This window comes from Rhinatrema bivittatum, chromosome 6 (assembly GCF_901001135.1).
Source record: "Rhinatrema bivittatum chromosome 6, aRhiBiv1.1, whole genome shotgun sequence".
Classification (NCBI taxonomy): Eukaryota; Metazoa; Chordata; class Amphibia; order Gymnophiona; family Rhinatrematidae; genus Rhinatrema; species Rhinatrema bivittatum.
Window position 1 is genome coordinate 370,879,001 of NC_042620.1, and position 16,132 is coordinate 370,895,132.

Below are 16,132 nucleotides of genomic sequence, written 5' to 3' on the forward strand. Positions count from 1 at the left end.
GCGGACTGTATTTCATTTTGCTATCAACAGGCAGGCATTCCGCTACAAGACAGTGTCAAGGCACACTTGTCAGGGCCATGGCGACATCAGTACTGCACCTCCGATCGTGCCACTTTCTGATATTTGTAAGGCTGCTACCTGGAGTTCTCTCCTTACTTTTGCAGTCCATTATTGTTTAGAAAAAGCTGGAAGACCAGATTCCATCTTCGGCCAATCTGTCTTGTGCAACCTATTTGCTACTTAACGTACCAAAACCCTTCCACCGACCCGGTTGGGTTCAGGGTGCCCTCTAACCAAATTACACCCCAGATGTTGTGCCTGTTGCACGTCTTTGGGTACATTTGGTGCATGCATCGGTCATCCTCAGCTCGGTACTCACCCATATGTGAGGACTACCATCCTGCTTGTCCTGTGAGAAAGCAGAAGTTGCTTACCTGTAACAGGTGTTCTCACAGGACAGCAGGATGTTAGTCCTCACGAAACCCACCCGCCACCCCGTGGTGTTGGGTTCGTTTACGTTTTCTTATTTTATTTTTCGCACACTCTTTAGCTATTACACAAGACTGAAGGGGGACTCCTGCTGGATGCAGGGTTAGTGCCATGCTGGGAATGCCCAGTAGGTGCCAGTCAAATTTCTAGAAACTTTGACAAAAGTGTTCCGTGATTGGGCTCCATCCTGATGATGTCACCCATATGTGAGGACTACCATCCTGCTGTCCTGTGAGAACACCTGTTACAGGTAAGCAACTTCTGCTTTCTTGGGAAAGCTGGCAAATACACTGTCCAACAGTCTATCAGGAAGAAAAAGGACCGTAGACCAGATATGTTTGGGCTTCTGTAGTCCTCCATTGGATTCTGTAGCTATCCTAACTCCCAAATTCTTAAGTTAATCCAGATGAGGATGTGTCAGACACAACATTGTACTTAACTGGTTACCCTGGGAAGTGCATTTGAAATACTGGGTCCAAGGTTCCCCAGGTTTTGGAGTTGTCCAACTACCACACCACATTACACCACTCTGTTGTGGTGGAGTCTGTGTTGAAGCGTGCTAAGAACACTAGGGATCATTCCAGTATGCCTTCTGAGAAAGACCCAAAGGGTCCATACTAAATATTGGGATTGTAGCTCACCAGCTTTACATGGTGAAGTACCTGCATGAATGCATGCAAAAACTAAAGACTGATGGATTTGACAGACTCACAGCAGATAGATTTTTGCTGAGCAGTGGAGGGTGTGGATCAGTGTGAGAAGCATCTTACATATTCTCCTTGCAAATCTTTTGATATGGCAGCCAGAACTTTGGCCACACCTACAGAAGCCTAATTGCTCATGTGGTTGTGAGCAAATGACCTCCAAAAGGTCATGCTTGATGGTCTTGCTGATGTGTCCTATGCACGGGACAGTTTGTTCGATGACAGATTCAAGAGATGATGACTTTTATTGAAGAGCACCCATTCACCTTGCTATCAGCTGTGGTGGAGAGACTAACTGGCTCTCACCCGATGCCATTGTTATCCTTACAAGCATCCATTCTTCCAAAGAACCCCTTCCATTTTTTCCAGCTTCATCAAGCTGCTCCTACTTCAACAGTAGTTGACTGCCTTGGGTTGAATGGAAAGGTGTCAGTAGTATAATGGATACACTCTTTTTGCCTTAACCTCTACTTTTGACCTTTTGACCTTCAACTCTGCTCTGCCACTCCTACTCACCAGCATGGCTGCTTCCTTAACACACAAGTTTGACCTTCATCTCTGCTCTAGTGCCTCTATTGATCAGCTACACTCTTTTTGCCTTAACCTCTACTTTTGACCTTTTGACCTTCAACTCTGCTCTGCCGCTCCTACTCACCAGCATGGCTGCTTCCTTAACACACAAGTTTGACCTTCATCTCTGCTCTATTGCCTCCATTGATCAGCTACACTCTTTCTGCCTTAAGCACTACTTTTGACCTTCAACTCTGCTCTGCCGCTCCTACGCACCAGCATGGCTGCTTCCTTAACACACAAGTTTGACCTTCATCTCTGCTCTTTTGCCTCTATTGATCAGCTACGCTCTTTCTGCCTTAACCACTACTTTTGACCTTTTGACCTTCAACTCTGTTCTGCTGCTCCTACTCACCAGCATGGCTGTTTCTATAATATATAAATTTGAACCTTCTGCTATTCAACAGCATAGAAACTGCCTTGACCTAGTCCTTTAACTGCTGCCTCTGAGTTCATCTCAGTTCTTTCCTTTTATGGTAATCATCTGATAACTTTCACACTTAAATACCCTTCCCCACAGCCTCATCCAATCACCACCACCCTGCTCATAGCTGGGTAATGGAGACTGACCCCATGCAAAACGCTCCTTCATCAAGTTGTGAGCGTTTTTTGAAAGCCAGCAAAGAAGGTTTAATTTGCGAAAAGTATAAAATATAATGTAATTCAGTGATAAAGTATTTGATTTTAAATTAAATGTATTCAAATTGTTGATATATCTTAATACCAGATGCATTACACCCCCATTTTTGTAAGGGCTTGTAGTTAAAGCTAATTGTATAGATACATTTCTTGGGCTATTTTAAATTTAGAGATTCAGAACTACAAATTATTCATAGTTTCATTCATTCCTGTTACATTTTTTATTTCAAATACTGACATATATTTTGGATTTTGATACCCAAAATATAGAATTCCTAGACAGTCTTTTGGTCTGGTTTCAAAGTGGAGATTATTCTCAAATTGTCTTTATAGATGTTACTTTTTGCAAATCACATTTAATTATTGCAATTATTTTTATTTTTTCTGTTTTTGTGCTTTTTCACTGATGACAGACGGGCAACAAAGAGCTAAAAATAATTTATTTTTGTATCTCATTTTTCCTTAAAATTGAGAATGTTTTTGAAAGAAAATGAGACTGGCTTTGTTTTCTGAGAAAACAGACTAAAGGATAATTATCCCAGGACAAGCAGGATGCTAGTCCTCACATATGGGTGACATCGGTAATGGAGCCCTATGTACGGAAAACTTCTTTAAAAGTTTCTATGAAACTTTTGAATGGCACCGGAGTGCCTACTGAGCATGCCCAGCATGCCATGATATTCCCTGCCAAAGGGGTTTCTCTTCAGTCTTCTTTTTTCCGCGAAGCCGTTAGCATCGCGGGCTAATAGGAGTCTTGAGGTGATTTTCACCTTGTACGAAATTCGAAAAAATTTGATCAGCCGCAGGGGTTTTTCAATTTTATTACCGGCGGTAACTTTTTCTGTTATCGATTCCCGGCTGGGAGCGATAATTTTGGGGGTTTTTGCTGTCGACGGCCGTCCGGCGCCATGGCCTCCGGCTTCAAAAAGTTCCCTAACTGCACAAGAACTATGTCGATTACCGACCCACATTTTGAATGTGTTCTTTGCTTAGGCAAAGACCACAACATTCAAACGTGCAAGTCTTGTGCTGAAATGACCAGTAAAGGTCGTCGTCTGAGGGCTGAGAAAATGGAGCAGCTTTTCTCCATACAGCTCCTTCCACGGGCATCGACTTCAACGCAGTCTTCTCCATCAGCTTCCGTTCGTCAGCTTATGATGAAGAAAAAACATCCAGAAGCCGGAGACGCCTCAACTTCATCCCAGTCGATATCATCGAAAGCATCGACTGCTGGAAGCGAAAAACAAAAGGAGAAGCATCGCCATCGACGGCGACAGGATACGATGGCCGAAGAGACTTCCACAGGTACGGCCTCTCCAGCAAAGAAAACCCGGACAGAGACTGAGGCTCCAAGGCCTACTGCAGGGCGTTCCCCACCGATATCGGTGCTGGGTTCCGAACCTCCTCAGGGCTCTGAGGGGGTATCGGCATCGCCTCCACCGCCTCCCTCCACAGCTGCTCTGTTTTCACCAGCTATGAGAGTGGAACTTGACTCCCTGATACGTCAAGCGGTGCAACAAGCGCTACGTGAGGCGATTCCACCATCGATGCCGATGCCATCACCATCAATGCCCGTTCCGTCGATTCCGAGGTCACCAACGATGGCAGCGGAACCGGAGACTATTCCTACTCTGGTACAGTCACCGATGCCGCGTACGCCTCTACCGATCCCTTCCTCGGTGCCAGCGACGCCAGCGCCGGTTCCACCTGAGGATGTCAACATACTGCATCCGGTCTTTAACAAACTGGACTCACTCCTGGATATCCTTACCAAACAATTACCACAGGATCCAGTTCCAGGGCCATCTGGTCTACCAAGGCATTTACCACTGGACCCAGTCCCAGGCCCATCAGGAGTACCAAGGCCTGCTAGGCCTCGCTCGCCTGTGCCACCACATCATGATCCTGGGGACTCTTCCTCTGAGTATTCTTCGGATGAAGAATTATTCTCAGAGCCCTCTCCGCCGGATGACCATAGAAAATCTCCACCTGAGGACCTCTCATTTACTAATTTCGTTAAGGAGATGGCAGACACCATCCCTTTTCCTATCCAGACAGAGGTGGATGAGAGGCAGAAGACTTTGGAAGTCCTACAATTTGTGGACCCTCCCAAAGAAATGTTGGCAATCCCGGTACATGAAGTCTTCCAGGAACTACAGCACAGGATTTGGGAGCACCCAAGTTCTGTACCAGCGGTGAACAAGAGGGCTGAAGCCACTTACCTTGTACAGCCTACTCCAGGATTCCAGAGATCTCAACTGCCTCACCAATCAGTGGTGGTTGAATCTGCCCAAAAGAAGGCAAAAAGACAAAAGTCCCATGCTTCCTTACCACCTGGGAAAGAAAGTAGATTCCTGGACAACTTAGGAAGAAAGATTTTTCAGGGTTCCATGCTGGTCTCAAAAATTTCTTCTTACCAGCTCTACATGAACCAGTACCACAGGAACCTGTGGAAACAGGTTCAGGAACTCGCTCTTTCTCTTCCAGAGCAGTTTCAGGAGTCATTCCAAAATATCATACACAAGGGCCTTGACTCGGGCAAGCATGAAGTTCGAGCAACTTATGATTGCTTTGAAACAGCAGCAAGATTGTCAGCATCAGGTATAGCTGCGAGAAGGTGGGCTTGGCTGAAGGCCTCGGATCTTCGCCCAGAGGTTCAGGAGCATTTATCTGATCTACCATGTCTGGGGGATAACCTCTTTGGGGAGAAGATTAAGGAAGCTGTGGCAACCTTAAGGGACCACACCGAAACCTTAAAACAATTATCCTCTCAACCTCAAGAAACTCAAGTTTCTTCCAGGAAGTTTCCCAGACGTGACACTCGCCGACCGTACTACCGTCCACGTCGGTACTATCCCCCAGCAGGTAGGCCAAGGGCTAATCGCCCAACACAACGCCAACAGCCTAGGCAAAGGCCAGCAAGACCTCAGCCACCTCCACAAACAACAACTACTTCTGGTTTCTGAAAAGCCCCAGAGAGCAGCAGCTACATCAACCCATTTCCAGAAACACCAGTAGGAGGTCGCATACAGTACTTCCACAACAATTGGACCTCCATCACCACCGACCAGTGGGTGTTATCCATCATGACTCACGGTTACAGGCTGGATTTCTTAACTATCCCAAAAGAAAATCCACCACTTCACTCTTACACAATAAATCAACATTCCATAATTCTTCAAACAGAATTATCCACCCTTCTGAGAGCCAGGGCTATAGAACCAGTCCCTGGGCCTCAAAAGGGCAGAGGATTCTACTCCAGATATTTCCTCATTCCAAAGAAAACAGGAGGCCTTCGACCCATTCTAGACCTCAGAAACCTCAACAAATTCCTAAGAAAAGAAAAGTTCAGAATGGTATCCCTAGGCACCATTCTGCCTCTTCTTCAAAGGGGAGATTGGCTCTGCTCTCTGGATCTTCAAGATGCATACGCTCACATTCCCATCTTTCCTCCTCATCGCCAATACCTGCGTTTTCGGGTACTGGATCAGCATTTTCAATACAGAGTGCTGCCATTCGGCCTTGCATCAGCACCACGAGTATTCACAAAGTGCATGGCTGCAGCAGTGGCACACCTCCACAAGCAAAAGGTGCATGTGTTCCCTTACCTGGACGATTGGCTCATCAAGAGTCAATCAGAAGAAGGAGCTCTCACTTCTCTCAAGCTCACCATCCAAGTGCTTCACTCCTTGGGATTTCTCATCAACTACCAAAAATCCCACCTATCACCAACTCATCTGATACAGTTCATAGGTGCAGAACTAAACACTACACTAGCAACGGCTTTTCTTCCAAGAGACCATGCTCAAACACTTGTCCTGTTGACTCACAATCTTCGCAAACAATTCCAGGTAACCGCTCACCAGTGCCTCATTCTTCTAGGGCATATGGCTTCCACAGTTCATGTCACTCCCATGGCCAGATTGACCATGCGACTACTACAATGGACACTCAAAGCACAGTGGATACAAGCCACTCAACCAATGTCCACTCCCATTCATATCACACCAGAACTCAGATCTGCACTCCTCTGGTGGACATCAATGGACAACCTGCTAAAAGGCCTACCTTTCCAGCAGCCAGTTCCACAAATGACTTTGACTACAGATGCATCCACCTTAGGGTGGGGAGCACACATTGGTCCTCTAAAGACACAGGGCAAGTGGACACAGCTCGAAGCCTCTTTTCAAATAAACTTCCTAGAGCTTCGAGCTATACGCTATGCGCTACATGCGTTCAAGGACTGCCTATCACACAAGACTGTTCTGATCCAAATGGACAACACAGTAGCCATGTGGTACATCAACAAACAGGGCGGTACAGGTTCCTACCTCCTTTGTCAAGAAGCAGCACAGATTTGGGACTGGGCCCTCACACACTCAATTTTTCTACGGGCCACCTACCTAGCGGGCATCCACAACACAGTAGCGGATCGCCTCAGTCGTCAGTTCCAACCGCAGGAATGGTCCTTGGATCCAGCAATAGCATCCAAGATTTTCCAACACTGGGGTCAACAGACGATAGATCTCTTTGCATCTCAACTCAACTACAAAGTGAACAATTACTGCTCTCTCCTCTGGCAGCAACACAGCCTACCAAAGGACGCGTTTGCTCGCCATTGGAATTCAGGCCTGTTATACGCGTATCCACCGATACCACTCATAACCAAAACATTAGTGAAACTACAACAGGACAAGGGAACTGTGATCCTCATAGCCCCATATTGGCCTCGACAAGTATGGTTCCCCACACTGCTAGATCTTTCAGTCAGGGATCCAATTCGCCTGGGAGTAGCTCCCAATCTCATAACTCAGGAACAGGGTCAGTTGCGCCATCCCAACCTTCAGTCCCTGTCCCTGACAGCATGGATGTTGAAAGCTTGATCTTACAACCTCTCAACCTTCCATCCGCTATATCTCAAGTACTTATAGCTGCACGTAAACCTTCCACTAGAAAGAATTATTCCTATAAATGGAAACGGTTTACGCTGTGGTGCACTTAGAGAGATTTAGATCCTTTCACTTGCCCCACTACCTCGCTACTAGATTACCTTTACCATCTCTCAGACTCTGGTCTTAAGACATCGTCTGTAAGGGTACACTTAAGTGCAATCTCAGCTTATCATACCAAGCTGGGAGATGCATCTATCTCCACACAGCCTCTCGTCAGTAAATTCATGAGAGGCCTAACTCACATTAAACCTCCAGTTCATTCCCCAGGCATACAATGGGATCTGAACGTAGTACTCACTAGACTTATGCGTTCTCCCTTTGAACCCATAAATACTTGTGACCTTAAATACCTTACTTGGAAAACGGTTTTCCTTATAGCCATTACATCAGCTAGAAGGGTCAGTGAATTACAAGCACTAGTCACATATGAACCTTTTACAAAGTTCCTCCATGACAGGGTAGTCCTCCGGACACATCCAAAATTCCTTCCTAAGGTTGTCACGGAATTTCACTTGAACCAATCGATAGTTTTACCTACATTCTTTCCTAGGCCTCACTCTCACCAAGGAGAAAGAGCCTTACACACTTTGGACTGTAAGCGTGCGTTGTCCTTCTATTTAAACCGCACTACAGCCCAAAGAAAATCCAGTCAGCTGTTTGTATCCTATGATCCAAACAAACCAGGTAAAGCAGTGGGTAAACATACTCTGTCAAACTGATTAGCAGATTGCACACAATTTTGTTATGAAAAAGCAGGCCTTACTCTTCAAGGGCGAGTAAAAGCACATTCAGTAAGAGCGATGTCAACTTCAGTAGCACACCTTCGCTCTGTACCTATACTGGACATTTGCAAAGCAGCAACATGGAGTTCTCTTCACACCTTTGCAGCTCACTACTGCTTAGACAGAGAGGGAAGACAAGATTCAGCCTATGGACAATCCGTCTTAAAAAACTTGTTTCCAGTGTAATCCCAACTGCTTCTACATCCAACCTGCTGTGATTTCGGCTGATTCATTTCAACAACAATACCTCACGGTTACTTCAGCACAAAATGACTCGGCCTCTAGCTTGCTAATCACCCATATGTGAGGACTAGCATCCTGCTTGTCCTGGGATAAAGCAAAATTGCTTACCTTGTAATAGGTGTTATCCCAGGACAGCAGGATGTAGTCCTCACGAAACCCACCCGCCACCCCGCGGAGTTGGGTCCGATACGTTTTATTATTTTATTTTTGGCTAACGCTTATTGCTACAAAACAAGACTGAAGAGAGACCCCTGTGGCAGGGAATATCATGGCATGCTGGGCATGCTCAGTAGGCACTCCGGTGCCATTCAAAAGTTTCATAGAAACTTTTAAAGAAGTTTTCCGTACATAGGGCTCCATTACCGATGTCACCCATATGTGAGGACTACATCCTGCTGTCCTGGGATAACACCTATTACAAGGTAAGCAATTTTGCTTTATAGTAATAAAATCAGATTGTGTAGATAAACTCACTGTATTAATTATAATTACTACTCCAGTCTAACAAACTTTTAAAATAAGAATCATAAAATGTATACATGTGTACAAACAATACATACTGAAGAAAAAAACTAAGGGGTAGATTTTTAAAAAGAACATGCGTGCGTCCATGTGCTCGCACTATTCGTCATGCGCACATGGACGTGCGATTTTATAACATGCGCAAACATGAGCACGGGATTTTATAATCCACTCATGCATGTGCGGGGGGCTATTTTATAAGATTACGTGCGGCGATGCAATTGGGCCTCCCCGAGTTCTCTCGCAGTCTGCTCCGATTAAGGAGCGAATTTGGAGGGAACTTCCTACCCTCCTATCCATACTCTCTCTCTTCCCCTCTCCTCCCCACCCCCTAAACCCTTTCTCCTACAATTCGTTATTTTTGTTTTGTTGCTTACTGCTCCGTCGGAGCAGAAGCAACTTGCGCACACCGGCCAACTGCCGGCACGTACTTCCCCAGCACAGCGGCTTTTGCCTGCCCCAACCTTGACCTGGACCTCGACACCACTTGCTTGTTGTATGCCCTGATCTCGGCTTTCTATGTGACTTTGTCTGACTGCTCCTTATAGGACTCTCGCCTAAGCCCTGCCCTGGAACCCAAGGACACAACCTGTGGGGAACAGGGTTAGTACAGGTGAAGTCCTAGTCTTTATGAATGGTAAAATTGTAGACACCTTGCATGCAATACAAAAGTAAGATACAGGAAACACTAAAAATGACAGGTACAAAAGCAAGATTAAAAATAGGAACCATCATGAATTAAACCTGTACAATATTGAACAGCAGAACATCCTAGCATAATAATCATAAGAAAACAGTAAAATCTATTTCATGATTAAGACCATTCAGTATTACAGTATTAAAATAAAAAATGAATTTCTGTTCAAGTCGTAAAGGACTATTGTCAAAGTCTCCCCCTCTCCAACTTGCTTTTAATTTCTTGATACCACAAAACATTTAGTGACATATATGATGTTACAATCTTTGTTAATTTCAAAAAGGGAAATTTCCAAAAGACTTTGCTTTCAAAATTTCACATTACCCCAAGGAATACCCATCTAAAAACCCCCATCCATAATCACCATCATAATCACACACCGTTCGTACTTACTTACACACACACATTCTCCATAATACCTCCCAACATTAAAATTGCTCAAATTTTGCTCTTATTCTCAAAATGAATTTTTTACATGCAGATAAAGATTCTCATTACAATACAAATCTTCAAAATAAGTTTGTTCACAAGCAGAAAAAATTCTATTTCTCAAATTTTTCTCTCGTTCTCGAAACAAAATTCCTTCAATTCCTCTTCATCCTCTCAACATGTTTCGCCTTTCCACAGGCTTCTTCAGGAGAACTTCAAAGAATTTCTTGCTGCTTATACACCTTTAGCATGTTCGTTAATGTAATATTCCCGTACAGGTTTCATCTACAACAATTAACATTTTTTTAAATAAAGATATATTTCCCAACAAACCCTATACGCCTAAAATTTTCTTTAAACAGCATTCTCACATATTTTACCTGTATGTCCAAGAAACAATCGACGTACAGACAGATATGTTCCCCGACTCTTATTCTTCAATGCGTCTCAAATGAGCTCCCACAAAACAGCCGTTCTTGCAATATGGCGTGAACTTCCTTTGCATGTGACCTATAGCGAACCAAATCAAAATAACAGTTACCAAATTCCTCTACAAACTCAGAAAAATTCCATCCCAGAATTTCCCCACAAGTGAGTCAAAGGGTTGAACGCTATGGAGGTGGTGGCGTTTTTCAGAATTAGTAAGGTAAGTTTCCTTTGATTTTCAGCATATATACCTTTCTTTCCCTTGTGGGGAAATTCTGGGATGATATTAAGTCGGAGATCCCGAAGGGTAAAAAAAGTAAAAAGAAAAAAAAATTTGAAGGCGGCCCGCGGCTGTCTGGTCGAAAACCGGATGCTCAATTTTGCTGGCGTCCGGTTTCCGAGCCCGTGGCTGTCAGCGGGCTCGAGAACAGACGCCGGCAAAATTGAGCGTTGGCTGTCAAACCTGCTGACAGCCGCCGCTCCGGGCCAAAAGGAGGTGTTAGAGACGTGCTAGTGTCCCTAGCGCCTCCTTTTGCCTGTTTCTACCGCCAGGCCTCATTTAAATAGAGAATCGTGCGCACAGGCGAGTGGCCTGTGCGTTCGCCCGCTCTCCCGCAGACTTTACTGAATCGGCCCGTTATTCCAATGCAACTAAGAATGCAGCAGGAAAAAGCTAAGTTTAAAGCAGAACTTAAAACTTGGCTATTCCATGCGGCATATAATGAAGATAAGAAATAGGTATCCATGTAACTGTACAATCATACGTGGCTTTGACTTTTTATTAACTTAATATTGGAAGCATGTTGTATGTCTTTTAGTATTTATTGGTTTAATATTTATGGCTTCTGACATTATTTTATTAGGATATCTTTTATTTTCACTTGTTAAATTTTATCTCCTATTATTATTATTGTTTGTAATTTTCTTTTATTGTATTTTATTATCATGTTAACCGCTGTGGAAGCTATGCCGAGACAACGGTATACAAGTACAAATAAACCTTAAACCTTTTTCAGGTAATTTTAATCAAGTATATTTAGACCATGTGGTTACTGACTTGAATACCAGTGATAAGTTAGCTAAATAACTGGCTAACTTTCTTGTTCACCAGCATTTGGAATATTGACGTGCATATGTCCAGTAAACAAACAAGGTGGAGCACTTTTAGATTGTTCAGTCGATTACAGGAATTAAACCACCAAGGCTTGTATAAATAACCATGTTTTTAATATCTTTAAACTGATTAGTAAAGGTAGACAGGCTCACCTGTAATCAGTGGCATACCTAAAGTATTTGGCACCAGGGGTGGATACTTCCTTTGGCACCTCCCCCCCCCCCCCCCCCCCCCCTCCCGGTCACTTCTCCATTCCTCCTCTCCCTCACACAGGCTTCGTCTCTCTCTTGCACACACCCCTGCACACAGGCTCCCTCCATGTCTCTCATACATATACCCCCCCCACACACACACAAACATGCACTCACTCCCATACGCTGACACAGACATAGACACAGGCACATTCTCTCACTTCCTCCACTTCCCATCAGAAGCATAGCAGCAACATATCCTCCTTCAGCCCCCTGACAGACAGGGACTCTTCATTTTTCTTGAGGTGGCATGGGGGCTGATGCGGCTCTACTTCCTGCATCTGCGGTGGGGAGCAACGCTGTTGCTCTTTCTTCTGCTTGGAGCCACACCTGCATGACCTTTCCTTCTTCCCACCTGAGTGGACCCACCACTTCCTCTTCCGGGCTGTGGGGTGGGGGGAGAAAAGGCTATGCAGTTGCCGGCTCCAGACCCGTGGAGTTCTAGCTGGCCGCCCAGTGCTCCCACTGCTCGTGGCCCAGAGACCTCCCTCTTCTTCTGTTGTGAGCAGGATGGGCTCCGCTCACGGCTGCTGACCTCCCTGCTGACACCTGGGATGGACCACGACTCCCTTTAGTACACTACTACATGTAATGGAAGAGTATTTCAGAGTTTTGGAACACAAAATGATTAAACACAGCTTTTACCATGGGTAAAGCCAGTGAAGCAGCATCAGCTGATCTTTACTGTCTAACAGGTACATATGGTTGCACATCATACCATCAAATGTATTTAGCTTCATTGACTCACAACGAAATTGAAATGGTTGCTGAGAAATAGCTCTTAATGTAAAGGATATTTTTCTTTCTGCTTTTGTAAACTGATTGTTTGCTACAAACCCTGTTATTTTTTAAGCACATCCTCTTGGAATTAGAAAATTTTGCTGTAGGAGTGTGATGCTATGTAGTAGGAGTGCTATCTAGAGAGCAAGCCTTTTCTTGATACTGAACTCCAAATCAGAGTGAATTTTATTTGTATAAAGTTTTTTGCATTTTCCCAATATCATTTAACCTATTCTTCTTGTAGAAAAGTATTTTGATATGAAGAAGAACCAGTGCAAAGAAGCTTTGGATATTTACAAAAAGTTCCTTGCCAGAATGACCAAATTATCTGAATTTCTAAAAGTGGCTGAGGTAAAGACATCTACTCTCACATCAAAGGGGCTTTATTCAGCTATCAGCACTGGTACAGTAGCATGCATTGTAAATAAATTTGTTTTGTTTTCACAATCAGTTTAGAATATTTGCATAATTCCTGTAGTAAACTAATCTTCTAAAATTTTAAAGTTGTATGCAAACTCTCATAGGATAACCTAGTTGATTAATGTGCAAGTTTTCCTAATTTGGTTTTATTCATTATAAGCTATAATCATTCTAGCTTTACTTCTCTCTTCATAATTTTTTACTCTTAGAAAGTATTGGTTTGGTAGTCTTATGCTATACTCATTTGAGAAGCAATTTTTTTTTCTTTTTTAAAGAAGGAAGATCATGACATTAAATGAAAATAATGAGGGTATTTTCCCCACTTGGTCATGAAGTCACTTTAACTCTTTGCATGAAAGCTATCTACAGTTGTGCTACATGTAACATAGTTTGGGTGAAATTTTTGCGTCATTTAACATGCAAATTTATAATCCTGCCTAGGATATCAAGTATCAGCATGTGCCACTGTACCAGTTCAGAAAGTTAGTAATGTCCCTTACATTAACTTATATGTGAACATTCAGACTCCACAATTCTCTTCATTGCCACTGCATGTAGTAATGTTCACTTTTTTCCTTTTTTGTGATCCCAGCAAGTTGGAATTGATCAGGGTGACATTCCAGATCTTACTCAGGTCAGTGTACATTTCATGTTAATTTAACCCAGTTAATCATTTTATTTTATTTCCCTTTGTCTTAACTGTTGATGTGCTTTCACCATACTCATTCAGAGAAAACCATTCTCTTCCATATATTTATATATGGAAATTCATGTTTACTTTCTTCATGAAAGGTACATTATTCATCTTGTCAATAATTCTAAAATAGTTTTCTGAGAAGCCAGGTTATAATGTGGTATATGGGTGGTCTAGCAAGGACATTATGTTTTGGTGATATTGAAGAGTGAAGTAAACAAACATATTTTGGTTTTTCAAGGTTGTAGATTTCCAGTGAAGAGAATTCCTATACTGATATGTTTGTTTTAGGTTATTTTATAGTTGTATTCATTTAATAAAAGTCAATGGGGAAGGGAGGTATAGGGAATACCCAGAAAAGAAACATGCCAGGTTTTTAAAGGATTATCTCATCCTATTGCTGTTTTTGTATTTCTCACAGGACAAGCAGGATGGTTGTCCTCACAAATGGGTGACATCGAGGATGGAGCCCACCACGGAAAAACTTCTGTCAAAGTTTAACAGAACTTTGACTGGCCCCTACTGGGCATGCCCAGCATGGCACTGACCATGCAGCCAGCAGGGGTCTCCCTTCAGTCTTCTTTTTTCCGCGCAGCAGTTGCCACACGGCGAAAGGAGCTCCTATCCACGTTCCTGACAGGAATTCGGAAATACTTATTCTGAAGAAAAATTTGCCCCTCAGGGGTCTCCCTTCGACTAATTTTTCATCTCGCGGAACTCCGGTAAGTTTTTTGCCGTTTTTGGCTGACTTACGTCGAGTGTGGCCCTTGAGGCCTATCGACAGTCACCAATCCCGCGACTAAATTTTTGGCCTAAGGCCATGGCGACGGGGTTTCGTCGATGTCCGGATTGCACCCGGACTATGTCAATCACAGACCCTCACAGGGTCTGTGTTTTGTGTTTAGGCAGCGAGCATGATGTCCTGACTTGCACCAAATGTGCCTTAATGACACCCAAAGGTCGCAAAGCCAGGATGGAGAAGATGGGGCTCCTCTTCCATGCTCGCACCCCCACGCCATCGATAGCATCGACGTCATCGGAACCGGCACCGTCGAAGTTGCACCATCATCGTCAACCCTCCGGTGACCGTCCACCATCGATGACTTCCCGGCCGTCGACTCCAGTCACTTCCCCGGATGGACGAGGGGATCGACCAGAGAAACATCGCCATCGACGGCACAAGTCTCGGCCCGTCGAGGATCCAGAAACATCGACTTCCGTACGGACCGAGCCACCGACTAAAAAGCCGCGATCGGACCTGGCACCGTCCACGTCTTGTTCGCAGGCACCGAGGAAACCTTCACCCCTTCGGGGTGTGGGAGCCGTGATCCCACCGGTTACGGTGGTCCCTCCGGCTCAGCCTCAGCCTCCCTCTCCCGTCGAGCCGGGTCTTGTTACTCCTGGTCTCCGGGCAGAACTGGACCGGCTGGTCCAGGAGGCCATCGAAAAGGCAATGCTGAAGTTCCAACATCCTCCGGCATCGACCCCGGCACCGACTCCGGCACCGACTTCGCCACCGAGTACGGAACCGACCATCGAGCCACTAGTGGGAACACTAGCACCGCTACTACACCGTATGGAAGCGCTTCTAAAGGCCCTTCCATCGGTGATTCCAGTGGCACCGACAACATCACCGTCTCCGACTGGATTATCATCGGGAGGGGAAGCACCGTTCTTACTTCCCCCTTCAGGGGTTGTCTTATCGGTGCCTTCTCATCCCTCGCCACCGATATATCCTTCGGTTCCACCGATTCCAAGGCCGGCACCGATTCCATCGACAGCACCGATGCCCTCGATGCCATTTACAGTTCCATCTTCCGCACCGGTGCCATCGAGATTATACTCGATACCCTCGGTTGTTCCTCTTACTATCCAGGACCCTCAACCAGGACCTTCAGGGCTTCAAGCTCCGCGTGATCCCTATGATACCTGGGGTGATGATACCTCTTCTGACACGGATTTACCTTCACCACCATCCCCTACAGAGAGTAGAAAGCGTTCTCCTCCTGAGGATCTCTCGTTTATTAATTTTGTGAAGGAGATGTCAGAGATAGTCCCTTTTCAGCTACAATCAGAAACAGATGACCGACACCAGATGATGGAACTACTCCAGTTTCTGGATGCTCCCAAAATCATCGCTTCCATCCCTATTCACCAGGTGTTTCTGGACCTTCTTAAGAAAAACTGGTAGTCTCCTTCATCAGTTTCCCCAGTTAATAAGAAAGCTGACTCCACATACCTTGTCCAGTCAGCACCGGGTTTTCAGAAGCCTCAATTGGATCATCGCTCTGTTGTAGTTGAGTCAGCTCAAAAGAAAGCTAAGCGCCTGAAGCCGCACTCTTCAACTCCGCCTACCAAGGATAACAAATTCCTGGATAGTGTAGGAAGAAAGGTATATCACGGAGCTATGTTAATTTCAC

General features: G+C 44.7%; 1 protein-coding gene across 1 annotated transcript in view; it reads left to right on the forward strand.

Moving 5' to 3' along the window:
• Window positions 1-16,132, forward strand: part of LOC115094632 (phosphatidylinositol-binding clathrin assembly protein-like) — an 818,237-nt gene that overhangs the window by 328,130 nt on the left and 473,975 nt on the right. The window contains 2 exon segments of the mRNA XM_029607889.1: window positions 12,843-12,949; window positions 13,611-13,652. Coding sequence (XP_029463749.1) covers window positions 12,843-12,949; window positions 13,611-13,652 — 149 coding nt within the window.